This window comes from Prionailurus bengalensis, chromosome E1 (genome assembly GCF_016509475.1).
Source record: "Prionailurus bengalensis isolate Pbe53 chromosome E1, Fcat_Pben_1.1_paternal_pri, whole genome shotgun sequence".
Lineage (NCBI taxonomy): Eukaryota > Metazoa > Chordata > Mammalia > Carnivora > Felidae > Prionailurus > Prionailurus bengalensis.
Window position 1 is genome coordinate 47,461,035 of NC_057347.1, and position 16,832 is coordinate 47,477,866.

At 39.6% G+C, this 16,832-nt stretch overlaps 1 protein-coding gene across 5 annotated transcripts in view; it reads left to right on the forward strand.

The window, feature by feature from the left end:
- HELZ (helicase with zinc finger) overlaps positions 1–16,832 on the forward strand; it is a 159,254-nt gene that overhangs the window by 128,820 nt on the left and 13,602 nt on the right. For all 5 annotated transcript variants that reach the window (XM_043585067.1, XM_043585061.1, XM_043585062.1 and 2 more), the window contains one exon: positions 745–1,261. In XM_043585067.1, the coding sequence (XP_043441002.1) occupies positions 745–1,261 (517 nt within the window). The remainder of the gene's footprint in view (positions 1–744; positions 1,262–16,832) is intronic.

Sequence of the window (16,832 nt, forward strand, 5' to 3'; positions counted from 1 at the left end):
AGTAAATTAGGTGGAAAGTTAAAGTTTATAAATTTATCATCAGTTTATTTTCCTACCCGCACAGAATTCTATCTGCTTTGAACTACGGACCTCGATGCAGGTTCAGCCCTCCTTCTAAACTTGTTTTTATGGCCAGTGTCATGTGGATGCAACGAAGTGTTTCCTAATCCCTCTGAGTAAAAGGTCCACCATTATGGTGACCTTTCTTAAAAAAAAAAAAATTTTTTTTTTTTTAATGTTTATCTACTTTTGAGAGAGACATTGACAGAGTGTGAGCAGGGGAGGGGCAGAGAGAGAGAGGGGAAGACACAGAATCTGAAGCAGGCTCCAGGCTCCAGGCTCCGAGCTGTCAGCACGGAGCCTGACGCGGAGCTCGAACCCACGAACCGTGAGATCACGACCTGAGCTGAAGTCGGACACTTAACCGACTGAGCCACCAGGCCCCCCCCAGGGGGGAGGTGACCTTTTATAACTGACAGTTATCGAAGACACGTAGAGACAGGACAGTTGGTTTTAATGCCAAGGGAAAAGAAAGAAATCAGATACTTGGGGCATATTTAGTGTCTTCGATTCCACATCTGTTGAGTGTTAATGCTCACCTTTGAGATTAATTACCGTGAGTTCTAATGAAGTATTCTCATTTTTGTCTGTAAAAATTAACCCATGTAGTTGACTAAGCTCTCCTCGATGTGATGGAGCTTTTCCTTTGTTTTCTTGTCCTCGTATTTCATCGTCTTTATGTAGGTTTCAAGACTTAATCAGAGAACTGTCTAATCGTGATCAAAATGAAACACGGGAACTGGCTGAAATGCCACCACCTCAATCAAGACTTTTGCAATATAGACAAGTGCAGAGCAGGAGCCCGCCAGCAGCCCCGCCTCCCCCGTCCAGCACGGACCACAGTGGCCACTTTTCTAACTTTAATGACAGTAGCAGAGACATCGAAGTAGCCAACAACCCAGCATTTCCGCAGCGCCTGCCGCCCCAGCTCTTCAGCTCACCGTTCTCATTGCCATCTGAACACCTTGCCCCTCCTCCCTTGAAATACCTGGCGCCTGACGGAGCGTGGACTTTTGCTAACTTACAACAGAGTCACCTAATGGGGCCGGGTTTTCCCTACGGCCTACCTCCCTTGCCTCACAGACCACCGCAGAACCCTTTTGTACAAATACAGAATCATCAACACGCTATTGGTCAAGAGCCATTTCACCCACTGTCATCTCGAACAGTATCTTCTTCTTCGCTCCCTAGCTTAGAAGAGGTAAATGTCTTTCTTTTCCTTTTTTTGCTTTTGGGATTACATTTTTGTGGAAAATGCTAGTATTTATTGATTTGATGAGAGCGGTGGACAGATCTTCGTGAATTTAGTAGTCATTAAAGATAATCTTTTCCTGGAATGTATTTTTAATTTCCCCTCTTATGTGCTATTTCAGGCTTTGTAGAATGTCCGTTATTGTTGAAACATGCCCTTAGAATCTGTTACTGCTGTTTCGGAACATTTCACACCTGACTGACCTGAGGAGGCCCTTCCTTCAAGCAGCTTTGTTCTGTCTAATCTGGGGAAATGGTTTCCAGTGATTCATCTTTTCACTTACGTTACGTGTGTCAGTTATGAATTTGTTAATTAAGCTTTCCATAGATGATGGCTTTTGCAGCCAGCGGTGAATTCCTAGCACTGTGCTGTCTCTTGTCACCCTTCCTGGTGCTTTCGTGGGTGGGGGCAGTTGACCCATGGCAGTGCTCGTTCCCGGGTGCCACTGGGCTGTGGGTGTAGTACAGGATTGACGCTGCAGTGCTGAACATTTTATGGCAAACTGGGTTTTTATCTTAAGATACTTAGGTATCGCCAAAAAGAATCTCTGCGGACCTTCACTGATACGAAAATCTTAGTAATTCCGGGTTGTGAAACTTACAAAATGGTACCATTGGTGTAGACTATAAAAACGTTGTCTAGCTGTTCTCTTTAAGCTGGTGGGGATTAAAGGTAAGAATTCATAAAGCTGGTTGTGGTCATTATCAATCACAGATGTCTTTTTATTAAAGCAGGATAAACATTTCCTATTTTAATATCTGAAAACATATTTTATTTTTTTTTATTTTTTTTATTTTGGGACAGAGAGAGACAGAGCATAAACGGGGGAGGGGCAGAGAGAGGGAGACACAGAATCAGAAACAGGCTCCAGGCTCTGAGCCATCAGCCCAGAGCCTGATGCGGGGCTCGAACTCACGGACCGCGAGATCGTGACCTGGCTGAAGTCGGACGCTTAACCGACTGCGCCACCCAGGCGCCCCCGAAAACATATTTTTTTGACAATAGCTTCATTTTGGCAGTTCCTCAGTGATTTTCTTTTAATTTTTTTTAATGTTTATTTTTGAGAGAGAGACAGAGACAGAGACAGAGCGGGAGCAGGGGAGGGGCAGAGAGAGAGGGAGACACAGAATCCGAAGCAGGCTCCAGGCTCCGAGCTGTCAGCACAGAGCCTGACGCGGGGCTCAAACTCAGGAACCGCGAGATCATGACCTGAGCCGAAGTCGGGCGCTCAACCGACTGAGCCACCCAGGCACCCCATCCTTGGTGACTTCTAAGGGCTTTGAAATTAACTCAGATGTTTTGCAAATTTTCTGCTGTATATGCTGATTATAAAGTCCAGTTTCATAGGCATGGTTCTATATCTAATTTGTAGAGTTTTGGACGTAATTTGTTCAGATCGTTCCAGTATACATTGATTGGCTTGTCTCATATAATTATTGTGATGAAAACAACTTAATTGCTATCTCAGGTTCCTAATATAAATTATAAGCATAAGATGAATTGGTATCTGTATATATGTATTGTGAGGATCTAGAAATTTGGAACCATACCTTTAAAGAATTGACACATATCTGACATTATTTCAAAATGTAATGGAAAGGCTTAACAACTGTGCAGTAATGTCATTTTCAGTTACGTGATGTTTTATGTACTTACGTATGTATTTCTCTCTTTTTTTTAAAGTTTATTTTGGAAGAGAGAGAGAGTGGAGAAGGGTCAGAAAGAGAGGGAGGGAGAGAATCCCAAGCAGGCTCCGTGCTGTCAGCACAGAGCTGGATGTGGGGCTCACACTCAACGAACCCTGAGATATGACCTGAGCTGAAGTCGGATGCTTAACCGACTGAGCCACCCAGGCACCCCTGTATTTATTTCTGATAAAATTCATATAACAAAAATTCTCTTTTAATCATTTTAAACTACAATTTAGTAGATTCTAACATATGTACAATATCATGTAACCACCCCCACTCTCCAGTTCCAGCACATTGTTGTCACCCTAAGAGACCCCCCCATAACCATTAAGTAGTTGCTCCCTACTCACCTCATGCCTCCAGTCTCTAGTAACTACTAATCTACTTTCTGCCTCCGTGGAGACATTTCATATAAATGGAATCGTACTGAATGTGGCCTGGCTTCTTTCTGTTAGTGAAATGTTTTCGAAGTGCAGGCACTTTGTAGCATGTGTCAGTATTTCATTCCTTTTTATGGCTGAGTAATATTCCATCGTATGGCTATGCCACAATTTGTTGATTTCTTCCTCAACTGGTAGACATTTGGGTTGTGTCCTTTTATTTTGCTATTATGAATAATTGTGCCAAACGAGTTTTCGCGTGAAAGCATATTTTTTGTTCTCTTGGTTAGTTATGTACCTGGCATTCCTGGGTCATTCTAGTAACTCTAGGTTTGACTTTTTGAGGAGCTGCTAAACTGTTTGCCCCAGTGCCTTGTACTATTTTACATTCCCAGTACTGTTGTATGAGGGTTCCAATATCTCCTTTGTTAAAAAAAAATATAAATAGCCTTTTAGTGGGTATATGGTGGCATCTCTTTGTAGTTTTGCCATGCATTTCTCTAATGACTAACGGTGTTGAGCATCGCTTCATGTGGTTATTGGCCATTTGTGTATCTTCTTTGGAGAAATGTCCATTCATATCCTTTGCCTAGTTTGAAACATGGTTGGTTACCTTTTTGTTGTGGAGCTGTAAGAGTTTTTAAATATATTCTGGGGGTCCTTGGGTGGCTCAGTCAGTTAAGCGTCCAGCTCTTCATTTCAGCTCAGGTCGTGATCTCACAGTTCACGGGATTGAGCCCTGGGTCAGGCTCTACTCTGACAGGGTAGGGCCTGCTTGGGATTCTCTCTTTCCCTCTCTCTCTGCCCCTCCCCCACTTGTGCTCTCTCTGTCTCTCTCTCTCTCAAAATAAACTTTAAAAAAGTGTTTACATATATTCTGGATACTAGATTCCTATCACATATATGATTTACCATATTTTCTCCTTCTGTGTCTTTTTACTTTAATAGTATCTTTGATGCATGAAATTGGAATTTCAATTTAATTTGGAAAAAGTCCGATCTTTCTGTTCTTTGTTGTTATTGTTGTTCCTATTGCCGTGCTTTTGATGTCCTACCTAAGAAACTGTTGTCTAATCCAAATTCATGGAGATTTATATCTACTTATCCTAGTTTAAGAGCTTTAATTTTTACATTGAGTTCTTTGATCCATTTTGAGTTAATTTTTGTGTATTACATGCAGCGATGTCAAATTCATTATTTTGCATGTGGTTATCCAGTTTTCTCAGTGCCATTTGTTGAAAAGACTTCTTTCTCCATTGAATGGTCTTGGCAACCTTGTCGAAAATCAATTGACCATAGATGTATGGGATTACTTGTAGGCTTTCAATTCTATTCATTACGTCTATGTCTCTACCACACTGTCTTGTATACACTGTATCTTTGTAGTGAGTTTTGTACTTTGTTTTTCTTTTTCAAGATTGTTTTGCCTCCTCTAGGTCTCTGAATTTCCATATGAAATTTAGGATCAGTTTGTCAATTTCTGCAACAACAACAACAAAAATGTCAGCTGGGATTTTAAAAGGGATTGCTTTAAATCAGATTAATTTGGGTATTGTTAAGTATTGTTATCTTAACAGTATTAAGCCCTCTGGCCCTGAACATGGGATATCTTTCTTTTTGTGTAGATCCTTTGAAATTTTTCTTCAACAGCATTTTGTAGTTTTCCAGGTATAAATCTCACACTTCTTTTGTTGAATTTGTCCTGAAGGTATTTTATTCTTTTTCCTGCTGTTGTAAATGGAATTGTTTTCTTAATTCATTTTTGGATTGTTTATTAATAGTGTGTAGAAATACAGTTAGTAATATAGTGATTATATATCTGCAAGTTTACTGAACTCTTAATTGGCTCTAATAGATTTTTTGTGGATACCTTGTGGTTTTTTATATAGAAGAAAATGCCATCTACAAATATATTTTTGTTCCTCCTTTCCAATCTGGATGCCTTTTAAAATCTGTGTGTGTGTGTGTGTGTGTGTGTGTGTGTGTGTGTGTGTGTGTGTGTTTATTTTTTGAGAGAGAGGGCGGGGGTGGGGGGAGAGAAGGAGGGAAGAAGCTGGGGAGAGGCGGCAGGGGAGGGGGTGGGGGTGGGGTGGGTAGAAATCCCAAGCAGGGGATTCTGTTCAGTGTTGGGCTTGAACTCACAAACTTCAAGATCGTGACCCAAGCTGAAACCAAGAGTCGCTCAACCGACAGAGCCACCCGGGTGCCCCTGGATACCTTTTATTTCTTTTTCTTGCCTAATTGCCCTGGCCAGAACCCCTAGTATGACGTTTAAGGTGAATATTTGGCAAATTAGAGAAAAGCAAGTGTATCTAGGGTGAGTTTTTAAAATTTCCTTGTTTTTGATTTCTAATGCCATTCTATCGTGGTTAGAGAATATACTTTGTATAATTTTAATCTGTTAAAATTTACTCAGATTTGTTTTGCCGCCTAACATTGGTCTTTTCTCGAGAATGTTGCAAGTGCACTGGAGAAGAATGAATACTTTGTTCTTGTTGGGTGGAGTGTTAGGTCTATTTGGTTTATATGTTGTTCAAATTTTTGGTTTCCTTTAGATCTCTGTCTAGGTTTTATATCCCTTAGTGAAGGTAGGGTATTGAATGAAATCTCTCAACTATTAATGTTGAATCTTCTGACTCTTGAGCTTATGCTTCATGCACTTTGGGGCTTTGCTGTTAGGTTTATGTATGTTTATAATTGTTATATCTTCTTGACAGATTGACCTTTTCACCATTATATAATGTTCTTTTTCTCTCGTAACAGTTGTTGTCTTCAAATATTTTTTTTCTTTTCCCTGATCTTTGTGCAGCCACCACAGCTCTCTCTTCACTACGGTTTGCATGGAATCTCTTTTCTCATCCTTCTGCTTTTTTATTTTGTTGTCATTTGTTTAGTGACTTTTCTGATCAGCTAAAAAATAATTTTAAACTAATTGTAAAATGCTGAATTAATTGTTTAAAGTCTGTGGTTGTGATGTGTCACCTCTGAAGTCTTTATGTTGTTAGCTTAATGGTCAGCTAATCATTGCATGGAGATTTCCTTAAACGCATGGGACTAAAACCATGGCCCAGTTTTTTCAGAGGCTCAGTTTTTTGTGCTTTTTGGGCACCCCTTCCGTGCTCAGCCAGGCAGTTGACATCTCTGCCTTAGCCCTCACTTCCTGCTGCCGCACAACTTCCGGATCAGCCCGCAGTGGCTCCTCAAAGCCCTTTATTTCGCAAAGCATCTCATTTCTCAGACTTGCCTCCAAAGCTTTTGGTTAGTCTGCTGTTTGGTTCAGGTAGCAGTGACTAAAAAACATTTGCCTTCGAATGTTTTTGATACGGCCTTATTATTACTGGTTAAGTTCTGAATTAGACAAGATAAGGCAGGTGTTTTTGTTTGTTTGTTTTTGAGCCACTCTTCCTGGGACTACCAGACAGGTCACAACAAATAATTACAGTTCTTTGAGAACGGGGCCTGTTCTGCTCCCTCTGGTGCTGGTGCTGGTGCTGGAAATGCAGGATCCTGTCTTCACTGAGCCACCGAGCCCGAGAGAGGAGGGTGTTGGGACTAGATAGAGTAAGTTAAAATACTGCAGAGCTCACTATCCTTGCTGAAGTTTCCCTCTTTTTCTTGATGAAATGCTCCCCTGGTTGCTGTAGGCGTTAGTCTCCCGAATTTCAAGAAAGCTGATGGTGACAGTTTTCGGCAGTATTTTCATTGCGTTTGTGGAGCGATGGACTCCACTGTCTTTACTGGTACCTCTTGTGATGTTTTTGATTTAACCTGCCACATGAGTTCATAACATGTGGACAGACCAGTGTGCCGAAGGTTTTACCAGCTTCTGTGAAGAGTTACACTTTACTAAATAGTTCCAAATAGTGATTCATGTCCTTTAAATATCCCTAGGTCTTGGAATTTAAATTCTTTGCACCTTCAAGCTCTTAATGTTTGACAGTACTGTCAAGCTGTGTGTAAGTGCCCTCGATTGTCAGTGGGTCCTTAGAATGAAATTACTCTTGCAGAAACTTTTAGTCACCTTTATCTCGAAGCACGAGATTCACTAATGATGACTGTCTTGCGACACGGAAAAAATACCTCGACAGGGAAAATCTTGTTTTTACCGCATTGCAGATTTGACATTTTCAGTGCATTGGGATAATAGTGTTTGTGCATTATGTGGTACAAAATGATTTTTATATGAATCATCTCATAGAATGAATAGTTTGTGTTTGCCTTTTCTTTCCAGCCTTTTAAAATAGTTTCTTTAACATTAACAATACAGAAAAATGTCTTGTTTCCTTCCGTACTATGAATTCTTTTACTGTGAGAAACCTTGGTAGATTAATCTTACGTGAGGTGAAAACATCTAGGTGTTAGCTTAACAGTTAACTTGAACAGAGATTGTTTTTCATATTGTTTCATTCGTATTTTCTTTTTTTATAATTTTAGTTTCCTTTTGACAAATGCAGTACACCGTCAGCATGGAAAATGTAGCAGTTAGAGAAATTATTTCTAATTTCACGATACCAAGATAGCTACTGCAACACTTGGCTCTTCATAGCGTTCATAGAGATGAACATGTGGTTTTATAGCATTCTTAAATAGGAACATTTGGTTGATTACTTGTTGGGAAAACTTGAAACCGTCCCCCCCCCCCCCCCCCCCGCCCCGAATTGCTGTGCTCAGTTATATCACCCCATCAAACCTTTCTTTCCACCAGTCACGGCGCCTAAATGGGATCTTGATCCTGTTCTGTAACATTTTTTGCTACTTACCACGTTCAGAGTATTCTCTCTCATTTAGCTGTTTCAGGCGTAAGTCCATGGGTTTTCCTTACCCTACCTTAAATGTGGCAAAAGCCCTGGCCCTCAGCTGCTGGGATGAGGCCAGGGCACTGTGGTCTGGCCGTGGTGCCAGCACCCTCCTTCCACTTCTAGTTCTTTTTGATGACGGGGCAAGGAAGGGGAGCTGATGGCACAGGTGCCATCCTTGCCCTGGGCCACATTACGGACCGTTCCTGGTTGGAAATAGATCGACCAGTTGCTCCAATTGGATTTTACATTTCAGGGTAAGCTTGGGATTATGATGTAATTTTTCTCTAAATATTTAGCCAGTTGTCTTCATACTCACTAAATTACTGCATTATCACCATACAGAATAGTAGCCTTCTTACGAAAATGCTAAATTCCTTACAGCAGCACTGTCTCATACTTGCATTCCAACGACTGCTGCGGGAGTGGGGAGAGAGGAAGCGTGAAGAGAAACAGTAGAAGTTAATTCTTGGCCTCAGAGCTTCCGAGGGCTCAGTTTCTGGTAATTTTGGCATGATTCGCAATTTTTCACGGGTAATTTTTTCTGTATGAGATTTTCCACTTTGTATGACAACTTTATAATTTAACTTCTGAGTGAGATGCTGTTCTTTGGTGTAAACTTGGATCTGTTTCCAGACTTTCTATTTTTCTCCTCCTCTGTCTGTATAGTTCCTGTACCAGAATTGCACTGTTTTAATTTTTGAGGCCTTTGTAGTATTCTAATCTGATAGTACAAAGTCTTCCTTACTGCTTTTTTTCTCCTCGTAGAGGTCGAGGGAAAAAGTCATTGGGTTTTTCTACTATAAGTTTAGAATACCTTTGTGAACTCTTCTCCCCCCCACACCGTCCCCCACTCCCAAAGAAAAGCATTTCTTGTTTGTTTGTTTTTTTAATTACATCAAACATATACCTTAAATTGGGAGAAACTTTGTCTTTACCAATATATTAAACCTCTCATTTAGGAACCGGTCCGATCTTTTATTGGTGCAAATATTTTAATTCTTCCCCCCCCACCCCCGCCTCTCTCCCTCCCTTCCTTTTTTATCGTCTGAATGTCCCTCTGTAAAATTCTGTAGCAGCTTTATTACTGGTTAAATTTCCTCTTACGTTGATTTTTCCCTTGTTTTTTTCTGTTCTGAATGGGGCCTTCTTTTCCCATTATATTTTCCAGTTATGTTATCTTGAGAGACAAATCCTCATTCTTCTGAAGTGGGCACAGTTTCACCACGTTAAAAACGTTACCATAGAGCCAGCAATTCTGACACTAGTTAGTACAGAACAAAGCCTTTGCCATTTAAGATGTATTTCACCGTAAAACAGTTTGATTAAAAGTGCTTATGAGTAATACACGGCAAATTCTTTTTTAAAAGCTCCACTGGAAAAGCCTCAGAATTTGAAGCTGCACGTTCTTGTGTCGCAGCAGTGGTGTTGTGGCGATGGCCTTCCAGGGGGAGTGGGTGCCCGTAAGTCACTCATCTTGAGGGGCTTTCAGCAAAGCAGCACTTGCTGACGGCATCTTAGAGATGCCTCTGTGTTGAATCTGCTTTGAAATAGGTCTTACGTGTTGGTTTTTGAACAAAGACACTTTGGACTCATCTGTTAGTTTTCGTTTTTCCCTTCAAAGGACTCTAGTTTTGAAGTTAGTTGGTAGTTTTGATTTGAGTCTTGTCTAATTACCCCACGCCCCCAAGCTCCCTTCTTGGGTGCAAAGTATTGTACGAGTGTAACTTGAAGAGTATATTCTTGGCTGCTTGACATGTTCTGCCTGTCCTACTTTAGAAGAGGGTGAGGAGAGCTTGTGACTTACGTTGTACAGCCAGGTGGTCTTCGCAGAGGGATGGTTGATGTATGGTATCTAATAAACCATCTGATGCACATAACGGAGGTCATGATCAACAGATTAATAAATTGCACCTCCGTTCATGCTCAAAGTGTCAAAGCTAATCATTTAAATGAGGTGTTCTATTTTAATGAAAATTTCTGGCACCGTAGTTAATGAGACTTGAAATTTCTAGTAGAGCATTTAGCTCTTCCTTAGTGATTAGATTTGATAGTATAATTATAAATAGAGCCCTAATTAACTTAGTTTCTGACCTTTCCCCCAGTTACTTATTTATTTTTTTAAAAAAAATTTTTTTTTTTCAACGTTTATTTATTTTTGGGACAGAGAGAGAGACAGAGCATGAACGGGGGAGGGGCAGAGAGAGAGGGAGACACAGAATCGGAAACAGGCTCCAGGCTCTGAGCCATCAGCCCAGAGCCCGACGCGGGGCTCGAACTCCCGGACCGCGAGATCATGACCTGGCTGAAGTCGGACGCTTAACCGACTGCGCCCCCCAGGCGCGCCCCCCCCCCCCCCAGTTACTTATTTATACGTATACATATAAAATGGCTTGGTAACCTCATACATCAGAGGTATACTTTATAAGACAATGGGAATGGTAAGCAGATGATGAATTTTTTGCTTACACTGACAACCCATCTTTAACAAATACAAATTTATATATGAACTTAGTCAATTAGTTTTTCCTGAAATGGCTTTTGAAATTTTAGTATTCTATTTTGATATTTAGAAAGACAGCCCTTGATTTCTTGGAAAATGAGCATATGTTTAGCAACATAATGAATATTTATAAACACACAAACATGCGTGGAGTCGATACTGAACCTAGAAGTAAGGATCTCTCACAGAGTAAAATGAGCTGTTAAGCAATAAATAATGAAATGATTTTAGACCCGGGGACACCAAAATGAAACTGGAGAGTCAAACACTGATGGGCTGCTGTCTAAAAGTAAAGGGACAATCTGATTGGTAGGCGACAGATGTGGAAGGAATAGTCTCTTCATGAAAGAAAGTGAGAACTGTGTAAAGTAACAGGAAACAAAACATGGTCAGGATACAAGGGAAGAAAAGTATAGTTGATACTTTTAAACAGCTTAGGGGTCCACAGTGCTGAAGTATAGGTAGAAATACAAAAGGCATTCTCTGTTGGAAATAGCTTTCTTTTGCATAGAGGGATCTTCTTCTGAAATTTATTACCTTCTGAAATTTATAGTTGCAGGCCCTTGTCTTTCAGTGTAAATTTCATAGAAATTTCCCTCTGTGGGAAGAAAAATCTGAAATTTTAAACTCATTGTCTGAAACGCATTTTATTGTAGTCAGTTAGCATGCTGTATAGGTTTTGAATTTAGATGACTTAAGTAGGTTTGTATCATATTTGAATTATTTTAGCAGATACAGCAAATCGTTGATGATCGTTAAAGTTGTTAATGGATTATATTTGGATATTTTATTTTATTTTTTATTTATTTTTTTTTAGCATTAACTTAAAATTTTTTACTACTTTATTGAAATTAATATTTAAATTGTGCAATATATTGGTTTTGGTCATGGAAGATATCCATGAAAGCATAACCATTATCTACACACTGGACATTTCTACTACCCCCATGTATTTCTCTGTATTGCTATTCTCACTTTCCCTCTACTCCTTTCCCATATTTGGATATTTTAATAAAAAAGAGTTTAAATATATTCTCATTGACAAAGACTTTGATTTATTGAAGCCTCTTTTAAAAAACCGAGAACTTTGGAGGTAGTCGAGGCCTTGAAGATCATTTATTCTCACTCCTCCTTTTTAAAGGAGCCTGAGGCACCAAGATGTTGAGAGACTTGCAGCTTAACACAGTTTTACTAATCAAAGTGGAGCTGAGACCTCGGACTCCCAGCCCTACGCTGTTTCACACTGCTCAGCTCTTTATGCCTCAAGTAAGGTTTCTTCCTGCAAACCAAGAAGTGATGGCAGTTGACGTGAAGTAGATATGGGGGTGGAGATTGGGGGAAACCAAATTATATTCCTGGGACCAAAGAGGTCTTCAGATGTATAAAGTTTTCCTTTTTGGCGGGGAGGCTGGGGGGTTGATGGTTCATTTTAGAATTCTTCATTCTTAAAAGCTGTCTAGTTCCAGCTGCTAAATGTTCGACTGTTCAAATGATTAATTTAGAGATCTCAGATACCAGAAAATTAACTATAAGGAATGTACTTCATTTCTCAATGTTCTTTAAAAATAAAACAAAGATTCTCTGGCACTACCTGTGTTTTAAAGCTGGGAAATTTATTTAATTATGATAATTATGATTCTTCAGAGAGAATGCAAATAGTTAGGAGCTTGAGGGCAAACTTCCATGTAATATTTCTTTCCTACCCAAACTGACGTTTTCTCATTGTAAGAGGCTTTGTGGTCTCTAATGGAGCTGGGCTGTTTCACATTCAAGAAGAGTAAACGAGAGCCAGATAGATTCAGGGTAGCTCAAAATGTCACAGCAGTGAATCTGACATTTCTCTCTTAGATATAATACTGCATTCATTCTAGTATCTCCTCTATTACCTTGTGTTTGGATGTAGGAAAATAATATTGCTCGGTGGGAAAAATACTATTTGCAAATTGCAAGTGCCCCTGCCTACGAGCTGCTTCAAATGGTATTTTTCTTTATTTAGAACTAAATTGATTTTAATACACTGTGCTACAAAGTCACATTCATTTCAGTATACCCTTCTTTTAAGAAAAACAATAACAAAACCCAGAAATAAATGTACCACGGTTTTGGAAATTAAGGCCAATTCTTATTTACCTATCATTATGATTGAATCTTTGGAACCTAATGTGACATTAAAGTCATCTTTAAAGTTCTGCCTAAGATCATGCATTTTATTTTAAAAATAATTGGAATGAGATAAAATATTGTTTCTTATTTCCACTAGCCACATTTCATTTGGACAGCGAAGGTACAGAACATCTCCATCATCACAGAAAGATCTTTGAGGTAGCATTTCTCTGGAGAAAGACTCCTACCCTTTAGCTCTTTGAAATTGTCTTACATTATTTCTTTGATTCTGTTCTACCATCTCTCTTCTGTGTTTCTCTCTTCCTAAAGCTTTTGTTGATAAGTTGTTAGACCTCCTGGATTCTCCAAATCTTTTTTGGTCCTGTCAGATTTTGATATCTTTGTGTATTTTCCTACTTTCTGAAAGATTTTTTTTTTTTTTATTTTGCCTACAAACCCTTCTGTTGCATTTTATTTTATTTATTTATTTATTTTTAATACATTTTTTTTTCAACGTTTATTTATTTTTGGGACAGAGAGAGACAGAGCATGAACAGGGGAGGGGCAGAGAGAGAGGGAGACACAGAATCGGAAACAGGCTCCAGGCTCTGAGCCATCAGCCCAGGGCCCGACGCGGGGCTCGAACTCCCGGACCGCGAGATCGTGACCTGGCTGAAGTCGGACGCTTAACCGACTGCGCCACCCAGGCGCCCCTCTGTTGCATTTTAGATTTGAGGCCACAAATACTTAATTTCCAAGAGTTCTTTATTCTCAAATTTTTCCTTTTTCATAACTGATTATTTTTATTTTTATAAATGTAACACCCCCCCCCCCCCCCCCAAGGAAACCAGTTGAGGGTTTGATCTAATAGGTTTAGTATTTCTCTAGGAACTAAAACAATGTTTTAAATTTTTTAAAATATTTTTAAAATATCATTGTTACCCCCCCTTCCTGTTTGTTTACCTGTGACCAACTTTTATGGTGGAGATTCTTTTTAAATGCCTAGTAAACTTCAGTTGTCTGTATCACTAAAAAGCAACTGGGGAGTTTTGTATGTATCCCAGGACTTACTGCCTGGCAGGCTTTTTCCCTGGGGACCTTTTAATGCTTGAATTCCTCTGGTTGTTGGGGGGAATACAGGGAGAGACCAGCTGTTCCCTGCATAGACTTTCATTTAACCCCCCAATTTTTTTCGCTTCACTTGCCATTGTGGCTGGTGTTGCTGAGGCTTGAGCCTCAGGGCTCAGTCTGCAGGGCTGATTGGTTCCCATCTTAGTTGGTCCTGCATCTCCGTCCTTCTTCCACAGACACCATTCCTCCATTGAGTCTCTCCATATATTCCAGAAATGTGTCTTTTATTGATGACCAGTCATCAGTCTTGATTGTTGTAGATCTTTTATATTCATTTATTACTATTATTTCTGAGGGGTCTCGGGCCAGTTTCCACCACTAACTGGACATCATGCCTTTTAAAAAAATACTGTTTTGTAAGTTATCAAGTACTTTTCTATAGCTTACATCACACGAACCCATAGACATTGTTGCAAACTACAGCATATCCCTCACATTTTTCCCAGCTTGCTAATACTGTTTTCTTCCTTTAAATGTTTATTTATTTATTTTGAGAGAGAGAGCATGTGTACCCAAGTAAGGGGGGGAGGGGAGAGAGAGAATATGAGAGAGAATCCCAAGCAGGCTCCGCACCGCCAGCACAGAGCCCAAACTCACGAGCTGTGAGATCATGACCTGAGCCGAAACCAAGAGTCCCATGCTGAACCGACTGAGCCACCCAGGCGTCAGGGATACTGAAACAGGGATACTCCTCTCCTCCCTCTTTTCTAGTTTCTTTCTTTCTGGGTTACTCTGTACCTCTCTATGAAACTAATAGCACGTTGCTTTAAACAAAAGATGATAACCTTATGAGGAGCTAATTTGAAGTAAGTAGTGTCTAATTAAGAGTGCAAAGTCCAGAATTTCTTCCTCAAATCTTGAGAAAATTAAATAGAAAATACGGTATTCAACTTTCAACATTTTAATTCTTTTGTTAAATATTTATTGACTATCAAAGACCCTGAATTTGTAGTTTAAAAACCTACCAAAGAAGAATTCTTCAGGCCCAGATAGCTTACTATTTGAATTCCTCCAAACATGTTAGAGAAGAAATACCACCAATTTACACAGTCTTCTCCAGAGAATGGAAGAGAAGGAAATACTTCTATATGGCCAGCATTACTTTGATACCAGAACTAGACAAATCCAGTACATATAGGGAAGAACTACAGATATATACATATATACAAACATACAAATATATATATATGTAACTTAAATTTTTTTTATTTTTGAGAGAGACAGACAGACCGAGCACAAGCAGGAGAGGAGCAGAGAGAGAGGGAGACACAGAATCCAAAGCAGACTCCAGACTCTGAGCTGTCAGCACAGAGCCCGATGTGGGGCTTGAACCCATGACCCACAAGATCTTGACCTGGGCTGAAGTCACCGAAGTCAGACACTCAACAGACTGAGCCACCCAGGCATCACTTTAGACTTATATTTGTGAACACTGATGCAGATATCCTCAACGAAACTTAAGTGTATTGAATTTAGTATATAAAAAAGAATAATACAGGGGAGCCTGGGTGGCCCAGTCCGTTAAACATCTGACTTCGGCTTAGGTCATGATATAGTGGTCTGTGAGTTTAAGCCCCGCGTTGGGCTCTGTGCTGACAGCACAGAGCCTGGAGCCTGCTTCAAATTCTGTGTCTCCCTCTCTGACCCTCCCCCGCTTGCACTCTGTATCTCTCTCTTTCTCAAAAATAAACATTAAAAATTTTTTTTAATAAAAAAATAAAAATAAAAATAAAATAAAAAAGAATAATACAGTATGACCATTTCAGGGCTTATTCCCAGAATGCAAAACTGGTTCAGTATTTGAAAATAAATGAGTATAATCCACCATACTGTGTAAAGCGAAAAATCACATGATTATATCAAGATATAACACCCCCCCCCCCCAACCCAGAAAGCCACATACATTTGATGTCCGTGATGCATAAAAGCTCTTAGCAAACTGGAACTTGAAGGGAAATTCCTCAACCTGTTAAAGAGCACCTGTAAAAATCCCACAGCTACCATCATATTTAATGGCAGAGATGAATGCTTTCTCTTTAAAACTAGGAGCAAGAGGGGCGCCTGGGTACCTGACTTCGGCTCAGGTCATGATCTCATGGTTGGTGAGTTTGGGCCCCCCGTCAGGCTCTGTGCTGACAGCTCAGAGCCTGGAGCCTGCTTTGGATCCTGTGTCCCTGTGTCCTCTCTCTTTGCCCCTCCCCTGGTCACGCTGTCTCTCTCTTTCAAAAATAAATAAACATCTAAATAGAAATAAATAAATAAATAAATAAATAAATAAATAAATAAATAAAACTAGGAACAAGGTAAAATGTTTGCTCTCAACACTCCTTTTTAACATTGTACTGGAAATCTTAACCAAAGCAGTAAGGCAAGAAAAAGAAATAAAAGACAAAGGGATTAGAAAGGAAGAAATAAAACTGTCTCTGTTTAAAGATGACATGATTGTCAATGTGGGAAAACCCAAGGAATCTATCCAGAAAACAAACCAACAAAAATCCTGTGACTAACATGAATATAGCAAGGTTACAGGATATACAGCCAACACCCACAAATCGATGTCATTTCTGTATGTTAGCAATGTATAATTGGGAACCAAAATGTAGAAGCCAATACCATTTACAAATAGCCCAAAGAAAAATGAAATAGGTTTAAAGCTAACAAAACGTGTACAGGATTCGTATGCTGAAAACTGCAGAACCGCTAAAATGTAATTTGTTTGGTATATAAGCCATTTATTTTCAGTTGTCATCAAGATTTCTCTGCCTTTACTCAAATTCCTTTCAGGACAGATCCAAAGAAGCAAATCATATTTTCATACGTTACCTTCATCCATGTTGTATGAAATAGATGTACCAGTAGGCTTTTTAAAAATAATTTTAAGTTTTTGTTCTTTTTCTGACATCAAGGATCAATCAT